Here is a 21,470-nt window from a genome sequence, read left to right on the forward strand (position 1 = left end):
ATATATATTTTTTACCTTAGGCAAGTATAAAATGCAGATCTCCGTGTTATAAATGGAAAGAAATCATTGTGAATGTTAAAAATCCCTTCCACACTGCTTGGGACTTCAGGTAAGTTATTGTTTTGACATAAATTCATTGCAATTAGCCATATTGAATCTTAAGAGAAGTATGTATTTTTCTTCAACATGAACTGTTTTGAGGAGAAATTTTATATATTTACATTGCTATAAATTTATAAGCATCAGCAGGTAAAATAGAACAAATAATGAAGGTAAATCAGTTTTCCTTGAAATGCTATTTGATCTCTACAAAGATAAGGCTGATGATATCAAATTTATGAATTTTGTCTCTAAGCTTTCTGTTTATTGACATTTACAGTTCTTTCATTTTTTAAAATTTATAATTAATAGACTTTTTAACTTCTAATTTTATCCTATCTGTTAATTTCCAAAAGTGAAATGTTGATTCAAGCGGAAAATTTATTTTTACCTAAAGCATCATGATTAATTCAAACTGCACATTAAACGTGCATTTGTGCATCTTGAGATTTAGCAACAACAATAACAACAGCATATATTTGAAATTAAAAGACAATAAATTGCTTAAGTATTATTTAAGGTCGCAAGTAGAAAAATGTCTTTCTATAAATTTACATATAAATTTACCTTACGTATCACTTAAATTATGAACTCTGTTTCCACCAGCTTTAAAAATCAGATCCTTACAGCAGTACTTGTGTTGAGACTAGAAGTTGTATGTATGCTTATTATTTTAGTAGTTGATAATTTCCAGTTTTTAAATCACTATATGTCTAGGCTTTTGGTAATTTCTTATTAACAATATCATTTATTGTTTACAAAACAAAAATTCTTTTTTTAAAACGGCTGGTGAATTTATGGTTCCCATGTTCAGTGAGGGAGAATTTTATTTACCGTAATTTCATTAAAGTGTTATATCAGAATGTAAGGAATAAAAAATACCAGAATATGTGGCATTAATCCAGTATTAAAATATGCCCTTAAGTAAACCAGATGACTGCAGTTCTTCGGAGGAAATCAGGATCAAACATGTTTAGACTTATTCTAGTGGTAGAACTGAAAGTAAATCTCAAAGTTCCTAGAATTGGTAGAATATTATAATTGTATGTTTCTCAAAAAATTATAATATTTTATTGTTATTTTATGGTTTATCTCAGATTGAATTAAAATTGTTACTTCTTGTGAGGAATGCATGGTTTGGTAAAGGACAAGATTGTTAATTGGGGACTTTTGACTCCTTCCTCTCTTATTTGAATGTGGCCTTCAAACTTAGGCAATGGGAATATGAACTGAAAAATTTAAGGCCAATCATAAAATTTATAAAATTAATATTTTACTGTAAACATATATTACTTTTAAAGGTAAAATATAATAAATGAGAATGAATAAGAAAGGAAATTTAAAGCCAAATAATTCATATAGAGACTATTTTAATGTTATAAACAATATAACAATAAGTGACGTAGTTTTTCATATTACACTTACAAAAAATGATCAGGATTTGCTTATTATTAATAATCTCATATTAAATGTACTTTAAAGTAAAATTTTAAATTTCATAGATTTTCCAAAAATTTATATGCAGCGCAATGATCAGATTTGATTCTACTTTGTCAAAATTTAATATTCTTTTTAACAAATAAGGTGACCCAGTCTAGATTTAAAAAAAAAAAAAATTATTGAGCTGTGATTGATATACAATATTATATATTCTGGTATACAGTACAGTGATTCACAATTTTTAAAGGTAATGCTCCATTTATAGTTATTATAAAATATTGGTTCTGTTCTCTTTGCTGTACAATATATCCTTGTAGCTTATTTATTTTATACATGGTAGTTTGCACTTCTTAATCTCCTATCCAGTCTAGATTTAACAGAAACAGGATTAGCTCCCACACCTCTGCGTACCAGATCAGTAGTTCTCAAATTCCTCTTTAGCAGGATGCAACTATTTCATGCTGTATAATTCTTTTTTTACGTGTTGTAAGGTTTGGTTTAGTAGTATTTTGTTGAAATTTTTGCATTTATAAAAAAAGGATTTACTAGTGTAATTTTCTTTTCTTGTGATGTCTTTATCTGCTTTTTATATCATCAGTACTACCCTCAGAGAAAGATTTGGGAAATGGTCCTTTCCATTCTATTTTTGGGGAGAGTTTGTGAAGGATTGGTATTTATTCTTCTAATGTTTGGTAGAATTGAAGCCATCTGGGTCTGAGCTTCGCTTTGTGGAAACTTTATTACTAATTTCATCTCTTGTTATGGCATACTCAGATTTTCCATTTCTTCTTGAATCAGTTTGGTAGTTTGTGCCATTGTAGGAATTTATACATTTCCTCTAAATTATCTAAGTTGTTGGCATGGAAGTTTTCACAGTATTCCCTTATAATCCTTTTTTTCCCCCCTGCAAAGGCAGTAGTGATGGCCCTTCTTCTATCCCTTACTTTGATTTTTCTCTCCTTTATTCTTGGTCAATCTAGGTAAAGATTTGTTAATTTTATTGATCTTTTGAAAGACCCTTCTTCTAGTTTCCTTGATATTTTCTATTTATCTTTTTTTAAAAAACATCTTATTTTGAGGTATATTTGATATGCAAAAAAAACCTATACATTTAAAGTATACAATTTGATGAGCTTGGACATATGCATATACCATGATACTATCACGACAATGAAGGCAATAAACACATCCATCACTTCCAAAAGTTTCCTTGTGTTCCTTTTCTCTTTTTTTTTTTCCTTTTTTGTGGTGAGAATTCTTAACATGAGAATTGCCCTCTTAACAAATGTTTTAGTGCACAATACCATATTGTTATAGGCACTATGTTGCCTATAACATTTATAGGCACTATGTTGCATAGAACATCTATAGTACTTATCCATCTTGCATAACTGAAACTTTATACAACTCCCATTTCATCCTCTTCCCAGCCTCTAGCAACCACCAGTCTACTCTCTGCTTTATGAGTTTGACTATTTTAGATACCTCATGTAAATAGTAACTTAATTCCACTGAGATTCACAAAGTGTTACTCTTATATAGCTCTATTCCCTTCCCCCTATTTTGTGTTTCTTTTGGTCATATGTATTATATCAATAATGTTACAATAATCAGTAATATTACATAATATTTATGAATATTTCTGTTTATTTATTTTGTATATTTTTTTATGATTTTAAGAAAACTGAGAGAAAAAAGGACAGTATATCAATTTGCTAGAGCTGCCAGCACAAAATACCGTAAGACTGGGTGGCTTAAACAACAGAAATTTATTTCTCACAGTTCTTGAGGCTAGAAGTCCAAGATCAAGGTGCTGGCAGATTAGGTTTCTTCTGAGGCCTCTCTCCTTGGCTCACAGATGGCCCCCTTCTTTGTGTGTCTTCACATGGTCTTTTCTCTCTTCACATGGTCTTTTCTCTCTATGTGTGCATGCCTCGTGTCTCTTGTATGTCCACGTTTCCTCTTACAAGAACACCAATCAGGATGAATTAGGGCCCACCCTAATGGACTCATTTTAACTTAATCACCTTTAAAGGCCCTATGTCCAACTATAGTCACATTGTGAGGTACTAGGGGTTAAGGCTTCAACATACGAAGTTTGTGGGGGGGGGCACAGTTCAGTTCATAACAGAAAGCACGTATTTATAGCCTTCATTATATTAGCCTTCTTATTTATCATTTTTGTTTTTCTTTAATTGTTCTTATAGATTCATGTTACCTTCTGGAATGATTTCCATAGCCCAATCCAAGTTTGCTCTCACCCACCTCACTCCTTCCTTCCTTCCTTCCTTCCTTCCTTCCTTCCCTCCTTTCCTCCCTCCCTTCTTTCCTTCCTCTCTTTCACAGAAAAACAAATGTATTATTTAATAAACTATTATAAGGTAAACACTCTTGTATTTGAGTCAGGAAATAGGACTTTGTCAACCATCCCCAAATCTCTTCTTTCTTTCTTGAATAAACTGCTATCTTGACTTTCATGGTAATCAGGGAAGTGACACACACAAGTGTGAATTTCTGGGCACTGGAGTTTACTCTTGCTGATTAAAAAAAAATCATGTGCCTTTTAAATGATTTACAGGTTCCTCCTCCATTTCTTTCTTTTCCTTACAATCATCAGTTGAAGGACATGAGCTGATTGAGCTGTCTGGATTTTGCTGATTTCATGTTTATGGTATAGGTTCACGTGTTCTTTTTTCAGTTGTATATTTTTTAAATTCACAGCTGGATACAGAGGAATGGATACAGAGGAACTCAGGTTCAGTTGCTTTGGCAAGATTAAAGGAAATGACATATTCTTTCTTTAGGAAGCATATAATATCTTGTCTCTTTTTGGAATGTTAGTAGCCATTGATACTCAGTGGGTACCTCATTATTCGTGGGGGGTTACAAAATGGTGATATTCCATTTCTATCATTTATGAAATGTATTAGTTGGAATATTTTTACAAGGAGAACATCTTCTCATCTCTTTGGTTATCCAGTGGTACAGTTCATATAAGAAAAGTAAAATAAATGTTTAATTGTTTCCCTTTATTTTTCTTCCTTTTAACCTTTTGACCCCCTTCACCCATTTATCCCATGCACCCCATCCCCCAAGTCTGGCATCCACCAGTCTGTTCTCCATATCTATGAGCCCGTTTATTTCAAGATTCTACATATGAGAGAGATTATATTGCATTGTCGTCTTCTGTCTGACTTATTTTATTTAATGACCTTGAGATCCATCATGGTTTTGCAAATGGCAATATTTCATTGTTTGTTATGGCTTAGTAATATTTCATTGTATATATACACCACAATTTCTTTATCCATTCATCTGTGAATGGACACTTAGGTTGTTTCCATATCTTAACAACTGTAAATAAAGCTGCAGTGAACATGGAGGTGCATGTATCTTTTAGAGTTAGTGTTTTTGTTTTCTTTAGATAAATACCTAGAAATGGAATTGCTGGATCATATGCTAGTTCTATTTTTAATTGTTTGAGGACCCTCCAAACTATTTTCCATAGTGGCTGCACCCATTTACATTCCCACCAACAGTGCAGAAAGGTTCCTTTTTCTCCACAACCTCACCAACACTTAATACTTCTTGTCTTTTTGATAATAGCCATTTTAACAGGTATAAGATATATCTCATTGTGGTTTTGGTTTGCATTTCCCTCATGATTAATGATGTTAAGGATTTTTTCATGTGCCAGTTGGCCATCTGTATGCCTTCTTTAGAAAAATGTGTATTCAGATCTTCTGCCCATTTTTTAATCAGATTGTTTGGATTTTTGTGATTTAGATATTGGGTTTTTTATATTTTGGATATTAGCCCCTTATCAGATATTTGATTTGCAAATATTTTCTCCAATTCATTAGATTGCCTTTATATTTTGTTGATGATTTCCTTTACTGTGCAGAAGCTTTATTTCAGTTTGATGTAGTCCCATTTGTTTATTTTTGCTTTTGTTGCTTTTCCTTTTGGTGTCAGATTCAAAATATCACTAAGACCTATATCAAGGAGTTTACATAAGCCTGTGTTTTCTTCTAGGAGTTTTATGCTTTTAAGTCTTATGTTCAAGTCTGTAATCTATTTTGAGTTAATTTTTGTGTATGATGTAAAATAGTGATCTAGTTTCATTCTTTTGCATGTGGCTGACCAGTTTTCCCAGAACCACTTACTGAAGAGACTGTCAGTACCACATTGTATATTCTTGGCTCCTTTGTTGTAAATAATTGACCATACAAGTGTGAATTTATTTCTGGGCTCTCCATTCTTTTCCATTGATCTATGTATCTGTCTTTATGCAAATACCATACTGTTTTAATTACTCTAGCTTTGTATTGTTTGAAATTGGGGAGTGTGACACAGCTATGTTCACCCATCTCATTTTTCAAATGGTTTTTATTTTCCTTTCTCTTTCTCCTCTCTTTCTGTTAATTTCATTAAACATGTGTTGGTCCATTTAAGTGTATACCATATATATGTGACTGTTTATTTTTCTTTTTCTCTCTGTTTTCAGACTGCAAAATCTCCATAAATCTTGAAGTTTGTTAATTCTTTTTTTCCTGCCAATTCAAATCTCTTGAGCCCCTCTAGTTATTTTTTTTATATCTGTTATTGTTGTTTCCAAATCCACAATTTCCATTTGGTTCTTTATTAATTTCATTCTGTTTTGATATTCTCTATTTGATGTTACATTGTCATCATGCCTTCCTTTACTTCTGTAGTCATAGTTTCCTTCGTTTTTGAAGACATTTACAATGGCTATTTTGAATTAGTGTTCTGTTAAATATGGTAGTTGATCACTCCAACAGGCAGTTTTTCTTGCATGCCTCTTTTATTGTTTCTTTGCTTGTTTCATAATTGTTATGTTGGAAACTGGACGTTTTTGAAAATATATTGAGTTCTGGTCCCACTTCCCACAGGATTGTTAATGTTGTTTGGTTGTTTGTTTACTGAGTAGCTGGCTTATTTTAGTGATGTCTACTCCCCATTCCCCCGTCCCCCCCCAAAAAAAAACCCACATACATAGTGTGAACCTTCTAATGTTGCTTCTAGGGGATACAGCCTTGGGTATGCTCACAGTCACTCTGAGTTAACAGTGGTTTTGGCAGGGCTTTCTTTGACTCTCTGTGTCTCTGTCCACACCTAGCTATTAAATTTCCCTAATTCCAATTCTATGGAAGGCATAAATTGCTCCTCAGGCCAGTTCAATCAAATCCAGGTCCTTTGAAATAATAATTCGTTAGGTCAGTGTTTGAGATTTATTCTGTCCCCAGGAGGGCTCCTCCCAGTGGTCTCTTGCCCCAGGTTTCTCCAACAAACTAGCAGGGATCCTCCCAATTGCCTTTCACTACAACTGCACTATTTTTTATTTTTTTGGCTGTGTTGTGTCTTCATTGCTGCACGCAGGCTTTCTCTAGTTGCAACGAGCAGGGGCTACTCTTCGTTGTGGTGCGTGGGCTTCTCATTGCAGTGTCTTCTCTTGTTGTGGAGCATGGGTTCTAGAGTGCAGGCTCAGTAGTTGTGGCGCATGAGCTTAGTTGCTCCGCGGCATGTGGGATCTTCCTGGACCAGGGCTCGAACCCGTGTCGCCTGCATTGGCAGGTGGATTCTTAACCACTGCACCACCAGGGAAGCTCCACCTGCACAATTTTTAAGGGCACCCTTGATCTTCACGTTTTTGAAAATGGAATCAGTTCCTTTGTGAAGAGATTAAGAACTATATGCTTTAAGGTCAGCTTCTCCCTCTAGGCAAAATCTCTGAGCCACAGCTCTCTTGGTGGAACTGGGGACACTGGTACACTTTTCTTGGAGAATCAGTCCCATATTAGGAGCTGAGTGCTAGGTGGGATGGGGGACAGTAGCTTCAGGTCTTCCTGGCTTGCTTCTTCCAGCATAGATCCACCACTTTATAAGGTAGGGCAATGGCAATTTCACATCCATGTAGAGCCTGTGGTCCATGATTTGGTGCTGGGCAGAAGAAGGGAGCCCCTTGGCTCCTCTCAGCTGCATTTGCCCAGAACTTAGCCTTAGCAATGTGTACTTGGGGCAGGATGAGAAATGTTGATGTCACACATCTCTCAGAAAGATAGTTCTTTATCTGGGAGCTAGGGGAAGAATGAGCCCTATATTCTTAGCTGTACTTGTCTGGAGTAGAGTTTATGTCTTAATTGGGTGAGGAAGGAGGAGGAAGAGAGTGGTCTTGGTTCAGGTGCCACAGACTGCATCTTTTCTTACTGAATTTAGTAAATATTACTGAAGAGGTGTGTGTTTTTTGTTTTTTGGGTTTTTTTTTTTTTTTGCTATATGCCCTCAAGATCATTTCCAGAGAGTTTATATAGTTGATTTTTATATTTTAACTCATTTCCCTGGTAAGTAGTCCATGGAGCTCTCATGCTGTCATGCTGGAACAATGTTTGCTTTAAGTTCTATTTTGTCTGTTATTAGTATAGTCACTCCAGTTCTCTTTTTTTTTTACTGTTTGCGTGGTAGTTTTTGTTTGTTGGTTTGTTTAATTCTTTTGTTCCCAGTCTGTTTGTGTCTTTGAACCAATGTTTGTCTTTTTTCTAAGCTATTTTTTCCATTTCGTCAATCTCTGCCTTTTGATTAGAGTGTTAATCCCTTTACAATTAATGTAATCTCTGATACAGTAGGGTTTATGTCTGCCATTTTGATACTTGTTTCCTATAAGTCCTGTGTCTTTGTTCATCTCTTTCTTTATTACTACTTGATTTTGTTTTAAATATTTACTTTTAGTGTGCCTTTTAAAATTTTTGTTTCTTTTACTGCATGTTTTCTTAGTTTTTTTCTCAGTAGTTATCCTGAAGATTATAATTAGCACCCTAATATAAAATAATCTAGCTCAGATTGATACCAATTTAATTTCAGTATAATTCAGAAACTTTGCTTCAGTGTATCTCCTTTTCCTAGCCTGTTGTTAGTTCTATTATTGTTATACCCATTACATCTTTATAAGTTATAAGCCCTTAAAACAGTTTTACATTTATTGTCTCACCTATTTTATTTTAAATCAGAAAGGAGAACAAAAAGGATTGCAAATAAAGTACATTTATAGCCTATTTGTTTTATGTATTTACCTATGTAGTTACCTTTACCTATGCTTTTTATTTCATCATGTGGTTTAGAATTAACTTCTAGTGTTCTTTTCCTTTAGCCTGAGGAAATTCTGCTAGTATTTCTTGTAGGGTAGGTCTGTTAGCAATGAATTTTCATTTTTTTGTTTGTTTGGTAATATCTTAATTTTTCCCTAATTTTTGAAGGATAGTTTTGCTGTATATAGTATTCCTTATTGATAGTCTTCTTTCAGCATACTGTATATACATCATCTGATTGCATTCTGTTCTTTAGGGTTTAAATGGGAATTCTATTGTTAATCTTACCGAGGAGCAACATAGGTATTGAGTCAATTTTGTTCTGCTTCTTACTGTGTCTGGGCCCTTCAGTGACTTGACTCTTATTGTCTAGCTATGGATCACCTTGGGTTTATCTTGCATAGAATTTTTTGTACTTCTTAGATGTGTAAATTAATATTTTTCATCAAATTTGGGAAGTTTTCATCATTTATTTCTTCACATTTTCTGTCTGCCTCTTTTTCTCTTTTCAGGATTCTGATTAGGCTTATGTTTGTCTGTTTGAAGGTTTCCCACAGTTCTCTGAGGCTCTGTTAATTTTTCTTCATTCTTTTCTCTTTCCATTCTTTAGAATTAATCATTTTACTTGACCTATCTTCAAGTGTACTGGTCCTTTTGCCACCTCAAACCTGCAGTTGAGTCCTTCTAGTGCTTTTTTATTTCAGGTATTGTACTTTCTAAGTCCAGAATTTATAATTAGTTCTTTTGTATAATATCTCTTTATTGATATTCTTTATTAATTGTCTCCATAAGTGGGGTTGAAGGTCTTTGACATATTTTGGGTCTCTACTAAGCTATGGCGACTCTGCCTATGGGCATCTTGTCCCCAGATCTTCCTTTTATGCTTTGTCAGGCTCTTATTTGATCCAGTTGCTGTTGCAGCCTCAGGCATAATTGCTACTGATTGTCTTCAACTAACATCTTGGGGATAGGTGTTTTTCTTTGAGTCAGTTTGATTAAAGACAACACCTTGCATATTGAGCTCTTCCAGGGTACTGTGAGATGGGTTACACAGGAACAATGATCAGGGATGGATGGGACTTTTTTGAAGAGCTCCAGTCTCAGTCTGTTCCCTCCTGTGGCTGCAAGCCTGAGCATTTTTTACAACTACCTTGGTTGCAAGGCTGTTAGTTTTCAAGGCTACTATAGAGCTATGGAAAGGTGGAGGGAGAGTTACAACATAAAAGTTACAAAGCCACAAACTACTGTTCTTGCCAAGGTTTGGCAGCTTTTCTTGAATAAACACTACTTAGATTGCTGCAAGCCTTTCTTTAGTGAACTAGAATTCTGAAAAAGTTAATTTGGACAAATTTTTCCAGTGTTTTTGTTGCTTTTATACAGTAGTGAATATATAGTCGTTCTAAACCATTCCCTGCTTTTCTTTTTCTGGTGGCCTGGTTTTATTATTTAAAATATTTGGGTTGTTTTTGTTTTAGATTATACTCGTGCTTCTCAAAATGTCATCCTTGAGTCAGCAAAATCAACATCACCTGGGGGCTTATTAGAAAAACAGACTCTCAGGCCCACTCCAATCCAATTGAGTTAGAATCTGCGTTTAACAACATCTCCAGAGTATTTGTTTGTACATTAATGTTGCAGCAGTGCTGGTCTAAGTCAAGATTACTCAGAGTTTAATCCATAGACAGGCTATTTTAAAAACACCTGGAGATCTTGTTTTAAATGGAACCCATGCCAGACTAAGTCAGAATTCATGCAAATAGAAGCTTGGGAATCTGCATTTTGAACAAGCACTCCGGATAATAGTAATGCGCACTGAAGTATGAGAACCACTGATTTAGAAACTGCAGTAATGAAACAGGATCTTTTTCCATTTTAATGACAGTTTATATTTCATTTTACAATTAATATGTCTATTTTGAGGAAAGCATGTTCATTGTAATTAAGCAGGGACTTTTCAAACAAGCATACAGAATGCTATTTTATCTCAAAATGGTACATGTATAGTATATGAAAAATCTAATATTATAGTGGTTTAGTTTTTTATTTGTGTGTCAAGTAATATTATCCGTGTGATTGTTTTTTAGCCAGAACAAATTATTACCGAAATAAATTGCCCAATGATTCACCATGGATTTATAGAAATAAAAGGAAACATTATGTTTTGTGCCTCATAATTTTATGATATTTAAATGAGAATTTAGTGTATGATTTTATGTTTAAATTGCTCTCTGGAGAGGAATTATTCCTACATTTGCGTAACTGTAACTTTACAGTGATATAAGCAAATCTGCTAGTTTGATACGTAGCTTGCATTGTTCATAGTTTACATTTTACTACAGTTAATTTTGTCTGTTTAAAACTTTTTATTATTTAATATTTATAAAATTCCTTACAACCCTTATATGAAGGCACCAGAAATATCAAGTTAAAACAAAAGGACAAAAACTGATGTCAACATTCAAATGTTAGGATATATAAATGTGTTGCAGTTTAGTTTGTATATGTGTGTTTGTGAATGTGTGTGTGTTTTAAGACTAAAACATTTGATTAATTTTATTACTGATGTGTTTTTCATTGTAAAGCTAGTATTGTAAGATATTAATAACTGTTACATAATAAAAAAGGTTTCCTTTAACAAATCAAGTTTGGATAAATCTGTTCTTAACAATATTATACAAATTCTGTTCAACTCTGCAGGAGGGATTAGGCATTCCTGACATGACTCTTCATGATATCTTTCACCTGCCGTTAGAGTATCATTTCTCTACATTGTGGGGGGCTGAGAGGATAACATATTCATGTTTGTACTTTCCAGTACCTAGTCCCACACCTAACACACAATGGAGTCTCCAAAACTGTTTCTTGAAGGAATGAGCATTATTATATAGGAAGGACGGAATTTCTGTGTGATTCCAGATGATGGCATGGTTATTAATGCACTGATTTAACTAGGTACCCAAATCTCATGTCCAATCCTGAAAGAAACGTTTCTCTTTTCTGGAAATAGGATTAGAAATTATTAAATGTGTGTAACTATGACAGTGTATTAAGACCAGTGTGTAATTTCCTCTTTCTTTCTGGAATATAATTTGGGTGGTCATTTTTGCTCTAAATTTCCTTGTTATGAGAATTCAGTGTTGACTTTCCGTATAAAAATAGCATTTTTTACCTATTTCCATTCCAGATCTTTTCTTTCTAGCATACGTTTTGAGTTGCAGAATGAGAGCACATGGACTTTTTGAATTGTAATTTATTCTGATTCTAATTATAGTTTATGGATGATGGAAAATAATTTAAAAGAAGAATGTTTTGTGGTCATCTGAAATATGTTACAGTAGAATTCAAAATAATCCTTTTTTCATTTATTTTAGTGTCATTTTTGTGGAATCCTCAACATTTATCTCTTTGCCATCCCAATTAACTGAAGTTGGAGAATTTGTTGACCACATGAATGATGGGTAAATGTCTATATATTTTATGCTCATAATTATCTGAGGCAAATTTCTGAGAAATTAGCATTCAAGTAAACTTGTTATATAATTACATAGTAGTTTTCATTTATTTGAAATCTTTAATTTATATTATATTATATATATAATTTATATTATTCACACTTATTCTCTTTATAAATTTCTAGGTTTATGTGCATGAAAATTGAATACATATGCACTTTATTAAATGCAGTGGATTCTCATTATTCATGGTAGTTATTTTCTATAAAGTTGCCATAAACACTCAATTAGTGAATATTGCACCATTACTCCGAGGAGAAGTATATTTAACCACATAGATTATAATTGTAAATCCTAAAAACAACCTATCCTGGTAGATTCCACTTTTTTTACTTTACACAGAGGAAATGAAGTTCAGAAGTGTTAAATGACTTACCTGAGGCAGTCCCACTAACAGGTATAAGAGAAAGGTTTTAAAGCCTGTCCTCCTGACCTCAGAGCTAGAGCGGCTTTGTGCTTCTTTTTTTTTTTTTTTTTTAATTTATTTATTATTTATTTGTTTTATTTTTGGCTGCGTTGGGTCTTCATTGCTGCGCGCGGGCTTTTTCTTTAGTTGCGGTGAGCGGGGGCTACTCTTCGTTGCGGTGCGCGGGCTTTCTTATTTCAGTGGCTTCTCTTGCTGCAGAGCACAGGCTCTAGCGCATGGGCTTCAGTAGTCATGGCTCTCAGGCTCTAGAGTGCAGTCTCAGTAGTTGTAGCACACGGGCTTAATTGCTCCGCGGCATGTGGGATCTTCCTGGACCAGGGATTGAACCCGTGTCCCCTGCATTGTCACGTGGATTCTTAACCACTGAGCTGCCAGGGAAGTCCCTCGGCTTGCACTTCTGTACTTGTGTACTACCCCCTACTGTCTCCATCCTCTGCTTATCTATGCTGGAAAACTGAAATAGAAAAGCCCAGTGTCACCTTATTTGACCTCAGCTGGGAACTTGTGTGACCAGCTACTGGAACTTTCCACCGTTCTGCACATGCCTGCGAACAATTCTGAAAGTGCCATGAGTATTGATTTGTGGGTTACAAATCAATTTTAGTGAGGAGGTGAATTTGCAAAAATGGAATTGGTGGATAATGAGGATTGACTGTATTTAAGCTTATTTGACCCATGTTATGAAGTCTGTATTTAGTTTAGAAAGGAACTTTGACTTCTCAATAGAAAAGTAGAATTTTTTAAAGTTAGATTGCCTCATATGTCTCATCTGTTTTAAACTATAAAATAGCTATTTAAAGTGAAGTAGAATAAAACAGTGTTATAAAGGTTGAAGAAAGTCAGGCAGAAACAAAATAATGCAGGTTTCTATTATAGAAGTGCATTTGACCGTTACTACTGTGTTGTTAGTTTATTTTATACCATTGTCTCTGTGTAATGCTTGACAGCATCAGTGTCATCCTTTTAGCTGCAAAAATATTGCAAGAGGCAAGGATTTGGCAGTGTTGATACATTGAGCTATAAAGCAGCATTATAGATATCATAGGAATGCAGTATTGTAGGCATTTATGTTAATTTCTTTGTAGTGTGAAATGCTAGTATTGGCAAAAAAACTTCGGTAAACAGTTTTCCTGGATTTTTTTTTCAGTCCCTTGCTTCTTGATCAAGAAGTTGCTTTGTGGTCACAGATTTTGCCTGAATGGCTTTGAAACAGTTTCTTCACATTAATTGCAAATAATTTATAGTATCACGTAATTAAACTAGAGTCAAATCTCAAAGAAATGCTGTAGGTATCTGTGAGCAGAAGTAACTCGAAGTGGATCTGTTTAATGAAGAGCAAGAATAATGAGTCTACCTTCATAATTTGGAACACAATATGGAAATTCTGTATCCAGATTTTAATATGATTTTTCTTCATGCAATGTTCTGAAATGGTTTTAGTTAGACCCAAAGTTCCAGAATTATTGAAGCCATAGAATCTCAAACTACAGGTAAAGATATCTTTTTAAGTTATGCCTTTTAAATCAAAAACAAAATAGAGTCAACAAGTATGAAAGCATTTGTAATTTAATTTAGGAAAGGAAGGAAACTTTGGAAATACTCATGCAAAATAATTCCCAATTCAGCGTGAAGTATCGCTTAAGAAGTGTGTCTATCACAGTCTCAAACTTTATTGATCATTATTTCTCATATAGTCTCTTCCATTTGTATTTATAATACTGTACTGTCTTAGTTCTTCTCTCAAGTCTTCCTGTGAGGAAAGAAACATAAAGATGCAGTGACATTGAGTGTTGGGTCAGGGAGAACATAGAGTAGTCAGGCTTTGGCAGATTAGCTCTCAAAGAAAAATTCAGAGCCGTTAATTTAAAGGATCGCAGATTTACTCCTGTGCACCTCTTTAAAGACTGTCTCCCAGATCAAAGGCAAGGGTGAGACAAAGGCGAAAGCCACACAGTTCCTCAAGGAAAAGGGCTGGTCCTTGGTATGTCATTTCAGCATTGACATGGATTGAATACTGAGCCCCAAATCCATATGGTGAGTTGTGATAGAATAGTCTCAAGTTCACCAAAAAGCTTGCTTTTCTGACAATTCTGAACAGATTTATTAGAAGCATTACTGTGGCTCCTTCTTCTAGGGTCCTGACTGCTTTCTGTGTAACACCTCCAGGCTCCGGTTCATGTAACAGGCAAGCCTTTATTCATTTTCTCAAGGATCAGCTGAAGTATCCAGAACTCCAGCAATCAAGTCCACTTTATAGGCAGCAGAAAGGATAAGAGTGTACCCTTTTTCTGTTAGGGAAGCTTCCCAGAAATACCACATAGCACTTCTGCTTGTAGCCATTGATCCAATCTTAATCAGATGACCAACCCTAGCTGGAAGGAAGACTGAGAAACTGCCCTTCTCCACATACACATCAAAAGAAAATGAGGGTTTTGTCAGGGAGGAGGGAAGGACCAGGGGTTATTGGGATAGGCAACCAACAAGTTCCACCGTGAGGGGAGCACAAAAGAGTGTTTTTCTTCCAAATAGCACGACGTTATCTAATATTTCATCAATCTGGCTTCATCAGCATAATGAGGCCTTTTGATCTTTAAATATAATCTTAATAAAACAATACTTAATAATGTGACACATCCTGTTTTTATTAAAGCTCTCCTTAATGTTTGTCTTGAACAGATTTCCAGACACAAAATTTAAGAACATGCATTTCAGTCATGACCAGAATGGAAGTCTGGTGCAGTACCTCTATGATTAACTTTCATATGTAATACACGATATAATAAGTATTACATTATCTCAGTAAAGCCCTGGTCTGGTCTCTAGGTTTAATCATCAAGTTAACATAAGAGAACAAGAAAATGTTTTTAAAAATCTCCATAAGCTAACTGGATTATTTTTAGAGCTTTGTTACAAATATCCTTGTTTTCTTCTTTTAGGCACATGGTAATATTGCACTTCCCCACTAATGTTGAAGTTATCCATGAACACATAACTCAATCGGCCAATGGCATGTGAGAACTGCTGACTGTTTTTTCCAGGTGGTAGCTTTAAGACCCAGTGAGCAATTTTTCTTGTCCCCTCTCCCTGCCACAGTTATTAGAGAGGCACATTTAGAAATGGAGGCCTCCTTCACCAAAGATCACTACATGTGTGAGCAAGAAATAAACTATTGTGTTAATCCACTGAGATGTGGAGTTGTTACTGTAGCATGACCTAGCGTATACTAACTGATACTCCTCTTCAGAGTCACTTCTGTTAATATCTCCCCACATGATAAATAACCTCTTCTCAAATGAGCCGTAAAGTGCTGAAATTATCTTTTAGATGGCATAAAAAAGGATCTCCTATTTAAAAATGTAAAATGTCTCTGTAAACTGGTCTTCTTAAGCAACAGATACATATAAAACAACACAGTTGAAACCACATGGATGAGGAAACTTTATGTTCATCACATATTTTACTTTATGTGAACATGATCCCTGAGCATAAGCAAGAGTAGTTAAGAAGTTTTTATTCTAATTAAATCCCAAGGATTATCAGAAAGGATCAGGATAGGAGACTGATTTTAGCCGCACTTTAAAATTGAGTGATGGATCATCAGTGCTCAGAAATGGGCAATTTGTAAATAATTTCCTACAGTGATATGACTTGCAATTTTTTTCCAGCAATTTTGAATTACTTATCACTCAATAAATTTTTACTAAGTGGCACCTTAAGTACTGTTCTTAGTACTGGAGAAATATTGGGATAAATAAGTCACAGATCCTGGCCCTAAAGTTGCCAACCATCAAGCAGAGAAGAAGAAAAAATCTACACAAATGGAAGCAATTGTACAGGGCAGAATGCATTCAGTAGTATGTGTTATACCAAAAAATAATATATATATATATGTGTGTATGCTCTGTGAGCTGATTGGCAAGGAATATCACTATGTAGATATTTTTGAGATCTTCGTGAAAGATAAAACATTGAAGGAGAAAAATGAGGTCCTAGTAACCTTTTTTCCATGTGTACACCATGTTCTCCTTTATCATATACAAATTGGGATCTGAAATATGAGTATGATCTTGACGGCCAGAATCTAAAGCAGGGGCAGAACTTTCCTACAAATATCCTACAAATATAGAAATATCATAGGAAGAGGGAATCGCAGAAGCATTTGGGGGAGTGGGGGACAGGCAGGCAAGGGGAAGTACAAGGCATACGCTTATAAATGTGGACTATAGGGTCAGCATAGGAAAGTGTGAATTCAAGTTGAAGAGGTATTGAAGTGTTTATCATTCTGCTTTGTACTTATTTCTTGTAGAGCTGCTTTGCATGACAGACTGGATACTCTGTGAACTGAGGGGTTTCATCATTTGTCATTGTTCCCAGTATAGCTTGGCCCAGAATAGCCACCCAAACGAAAGAAGGCCCTGGTAGAGAGATGTTTCTGAGTCTTGTTTTAAAAAAAAAGCTGGGTTCTGGAGAGCCATGATTTTAAAATATTTCATTCTGCTACACTGAATAATTAGTAACAGTTAGAATTAGGCAAGTCTGTAAGGAAAGCAGAGTGAATCAAAAACCAGATGTATATACTAAGAGTAACAATCTGCCATGATCCTCTTGCTCTCGATTAGGGTTTCATATGAGGTTTTAATGTTGTCAAGCTCTTTGGTAGTCTTATGAAACCTATTCTACTTCACAGAATAGTGTTTTATAAATACATAAAATAAGATGCAAGGATTACAGAGTGTCTTAATCTACTTGGGATGCCATAACAAGATACCATAGACTGGGTGGCTTAAACAACAGAAATTTATTTCTCACAGTTCTGGAGACTGAAAAGTCCAAGGTGCCAGCAAGTTAGGTTTCATTCTGAGGCCTCTTCTTTTGACTTATGGGTGGTGGCCATCTCACTGTGTGCTCACATGACCTCTTCTTTGTGCACACATGGAGAGAGAGGTTGAGCTCACTGGTGTCTCTTTCTGTAAGGATGCTAATTCTGTCTTATTAGCACCCCACCCTTATGATGTTATTTAACCTTGATTCCCTTCCAATATGCCCTCTCTCCAAATGCAGTCATTTTGGGAGTTAAGACTTCAACGTATGAATTTAAGGGTGACACAGTTCAGTCCATAGCATAGAAGAAAGTAATAGTCTAGTAGATTATCAAAATATTTAAAAATTGTAATATGTTAAAATATATACTTCTTTATTAACACAATACATAGTAAGATCTACTGGTAGAGATTAACTACCATACTCTAAAAGTAGCAATGAAATAAATGACAGCTCAAGATATGTGCAAGAACTGAAATGTGATGTATACATATTTGTGATTGTTTGGTGATCAATTCATAGTATAGTTAACCACTACTACTGTGGGTTGGTTTAAATTGCTATTAAGAGTTAGTGGACATAAAGATGAATTTTTCCCCATTTAAATTCACAGATTCACTCTGTCCTTGTACCACAGGTTAGCACCCCTTGCTTTAGAGACTCCTCAACTGTTCAGGAGCCGAAGTAGTACAAAAGGCAGCAAACATTCCATTTTAACAGCCCTCCAGATGGCCATGGGGCCCTATTTTGACAAACTCATGGAAACATGGAGGATGTAATGAATCTAAAAATTGATCCTCTTATATTCCTTCCTGTGATGCATAAAAACTAGACTTGAACAAGATCATTTGCTGTTTGTTTTGGATGCAGCCCTGAATGCTAACCCAGAAGTATGAAAGCTTATAATAAAGATCTTCCTTCCCTGTTGGAGAAGCTTGAGAAGGAAGCCATTCTTGGAGCTGATTTATTCATGCCCTGACTAGAATCAGTTCAATATTGTTTTGATTATTTTAGCTTGAAAAGAGCTGTATTACCACTATTGCAGAGGAAAAAGTAATGCCATCCCATCCCACCTCATAAGTAGGTTCTACTCCCTGACTTTGGCCTACTACTAAATTAGCAGAAAATATTCCATTGCTTGATCTACAGTGTTTTGTATAATTTTAGCCTCTTTTGATGCTATTCTTCCTTAAGACCAAGGCTTTGAAATGCTCCCTCTGCCTTAGCTTCAACAATAATCAATGAGCATTTGGGAAAGTGATAGCATGGATTGAGGTATGGGGATTAACAAAAAGGTAAGTGAGTTGTTTTCTTTTCTGTCTTTGGAACATGCAAGATACTGGTTTTGTAATCAAATTGGGTTTGTCATCAAATTTCTAGGGTAAAGAACACTGATCAGGTAAATTAGAATTTTCCTGAGCCAGATTATTTTATTAAATTATTTTCTGATGTCTCTGAATTAATCATGACAATCATTAGCTTTATGAGCAAGTCAATCAAATTCTTAGATCTGTAAATTATTTTTATTTGTCTTTACCATAAATAGTACAGGTAACTCAATTTTTCTGGGTTTGAGACTTTCCTTTGAGGATAAGGCAACTCTGATTTATTCAAAAAGGTACTTTCATTAGCTGTTCTCCAACAAAATAGGTAAAGAAAAGAAAAAGGAGACGAAGCCCAAATTGTTCTGCTTTTCTATTCACTATGAAAAAACAAAAATGACTGAAGGTCTAGTGATTGCAAGTATTGAACAAAATGAGGTTTGGAGATTATCTGAGCATTTTAATCAGGCATTCTACCCAGAGTTCCATTATCAAAGAGATGGCATCAGAGCGGTACATTGAGAAATAAGCATTCTTTGTTGTTCTTTCCACTCTTTGTATTGTCTCTCTTATAAATGCTAAAATATCCATCTACTATGTCTATCATAGCCTTTAGGGATCTATCAAATGCTCAAATGACATAAGAGTATTAAATGTTCTTTTTAAAAAAGGGAATTACTGAAACCAATAGAATGCCTGTGAGTAGAAGTAAAGCACAGAATAATGACAAGAGGTGGTAAATAACCTTATTAAGAATGTGGTGTAAAGAATAGACAGTGTTTGGAGAAAAGGAATGGATATGGTTGGAAGAACATTACTTAGAAATAGTATGTTTTTACAGCATCAAACTCAAACAAATCAGCTGGCAAGGTGAGAAAATACGGGATTTTTATATTCTCAGAAAAAAATCAGGCAAACAATGTCTTAGAGCCTAGGTCCTAATTGACAGCAAAATAATCATGTATACCAAGAGGAGCAATTTGGAGAAAATTGATGGGTTCTGGAAGACATGGAACCTTCCAAGGGAGGCCCTTGCTTCAGACTGTGATTAGCTAATTTTCAGAAGTGCAACAAGAGATTAAACAGCTGCCCAAGTCTCCTTCTACCTTTATGAGAAAGAAACAAATGTGGGAACAGTTAGCTTAGAGAAGAGAATTTTTCAAGAAATCAGGTTCTAGAACCATTTTTGGAGAGACTGCCTATGTAGTCCTAAGTTGAGACACCCTCCTTTGGAGTCTGAGGATTTGGGTTTTTATTATTATTATCAACTGTTTACTTCTCTACAGTATTTGCAAGTAAAAAGGAATTGTTTTTACCAAATTTTTTAAAAAGCAATGGTGAAGATATAAATGATTTTTCTTATTTTTAAAATTTCTAACACAATATAAATGTAAAAATGATCTTGGAAATACATCTGTGGTCTTTGCATATCATATTGTAGGTAGCCATAATTTTTAAGGATGTGTAAAAGATTGAATTAAGATAGAATATTGTTTTTGAGTCTTGTTTGTGCTGTTGATGTTGTCTTCCTGTTCCCTTATGACAGCGGTGCTGTGAGTAGCAGTGAACATGATGTTGCTGAGGGCTGTTCCCAGGCCCCAGATGCCTTAAAAACCTGTGAGTGCTGCAAATAAAAGCTTTTATCTTTTTGCATATCTTATTTTTATATAGAGAGCATAATATGAAATGAAATAGTCAGTAAATGCGACTGTAGACAGAACGGTAAGCCCTGGGGATTGCTAGCCACATGGGAGCCCGAGGTGTTGGTCCTCAGCTTTTTCTGCACCATGACCCTTTGGAAAACTCTGTCTGCATCTTGCCTTTCACTGCTGAGTTTTAGTTTCCTCGCCTGTACAATGAATGTATTTCAATAAGGGACCTTTATGTTTCCTTTGGCTTATTCTGAACTGTTTAAACCTATTTAGGTGACAGGTCTCACCATGTTTAAAATGTTAAGCAGAAGACAGATTTACTTTGTTTTATGAAATAACTATAGATTTAGAAAATGTAGATAGAATGATGGATAGGAAAATGGATATGGGGATGTTCTGGTGATCTCTAGCTACAGAACAAATCACCTCAAATGTAGTGGTATTAAATAACAAAAATGCCTTATATTATTATCTCTCACACTTCGGGGGTGACTGGCCTCAGCTAGGTGACTCTTGCTCAGGGTCTCTCAGGCAGCTGCTGTCAGATCAAGGGTGGGGCTGTTGTCTTGGACGCTTATATGCAGCCTGTCTGTGTGGCCTTGGCTTCTTCACAGGATGGCAACTTGGTTCTAAAAGCAAGTGAACCAGGAAGGAGAGATGATTAGGAAGAAGTTGTATTACATTTTCTGATCTAGTGTCAGAAGTCATACTGCTTGATTTTGCTGCATTCTAGCATACTCTCCGTTAGGATCAGGTCACTAAGACTGGCCCACCGTATCTCCACATTCAAGACAGTATTGAGGGGGCTTCCCTGGTGGCGCAGTGGTTGGGAGTCCGCCTGCCGATGCAGGGGACACGGGTTCGTGCCCCGGTCCGGGAGGATCCCACATGCCGCGGAGCGGCTGGGCCCGTGAGCCATGGCTGCTGGGCCTGCGCGTCCGGAGCCTGTGCTCCGCAACGGGGGAGAGAGACAGTATTGAGGAGTTTGTGGATATGTTTTAAAAACCAACAAAAAGATAAAACTATAAACAGTCCTTTATTTCCAGTTTAAGTTGTCTGTTACACCCTGTAATTTGAATCATTGCATAGTCCAC

At 35.4% G+C, this 21,470-nt stretch overlaps 1 protein-coding gene across 1 annotated transcript in view; it reads left to right on the forward strand.

The window, feature by feature from the left end:
• The window catches only part of CFAP47 (cilia and flagella associated protein 47), a 489,073-nt gene that overhangs the window by 253,704 nt on the left and 213,899 nt on the right, over window positions 1-21,470 (forward strand). Inside the window, 3 exon segments of the mRNA XM_029240167.1 lie at window positions 21-109; window positions 12,014-12,100; window positions 20,271-20,341. Of these exon segments, the coding sequence (XP_029096000.1) occupies window positions 21-109; window positions 12,014-12,100; window positions 20,271-20,341 (247 nt within the window).

This window comes from Monodon monoceros, unplaced genomic scaffold (genome assembly GCF_005190385.1).
Source record: "Monodon monoceros isolate NGI ecotype Baffin Bay Population unplaced genomic scaffold, NGI_Narwhal_1 Super_Scaffold_22, whole genome shotgun sequence".
NCBI lineage: Eukaryota > Metazoa > Chordata > Mammalia > Artiodactyla > Monodontidae > Monodon > Monodon monoceros.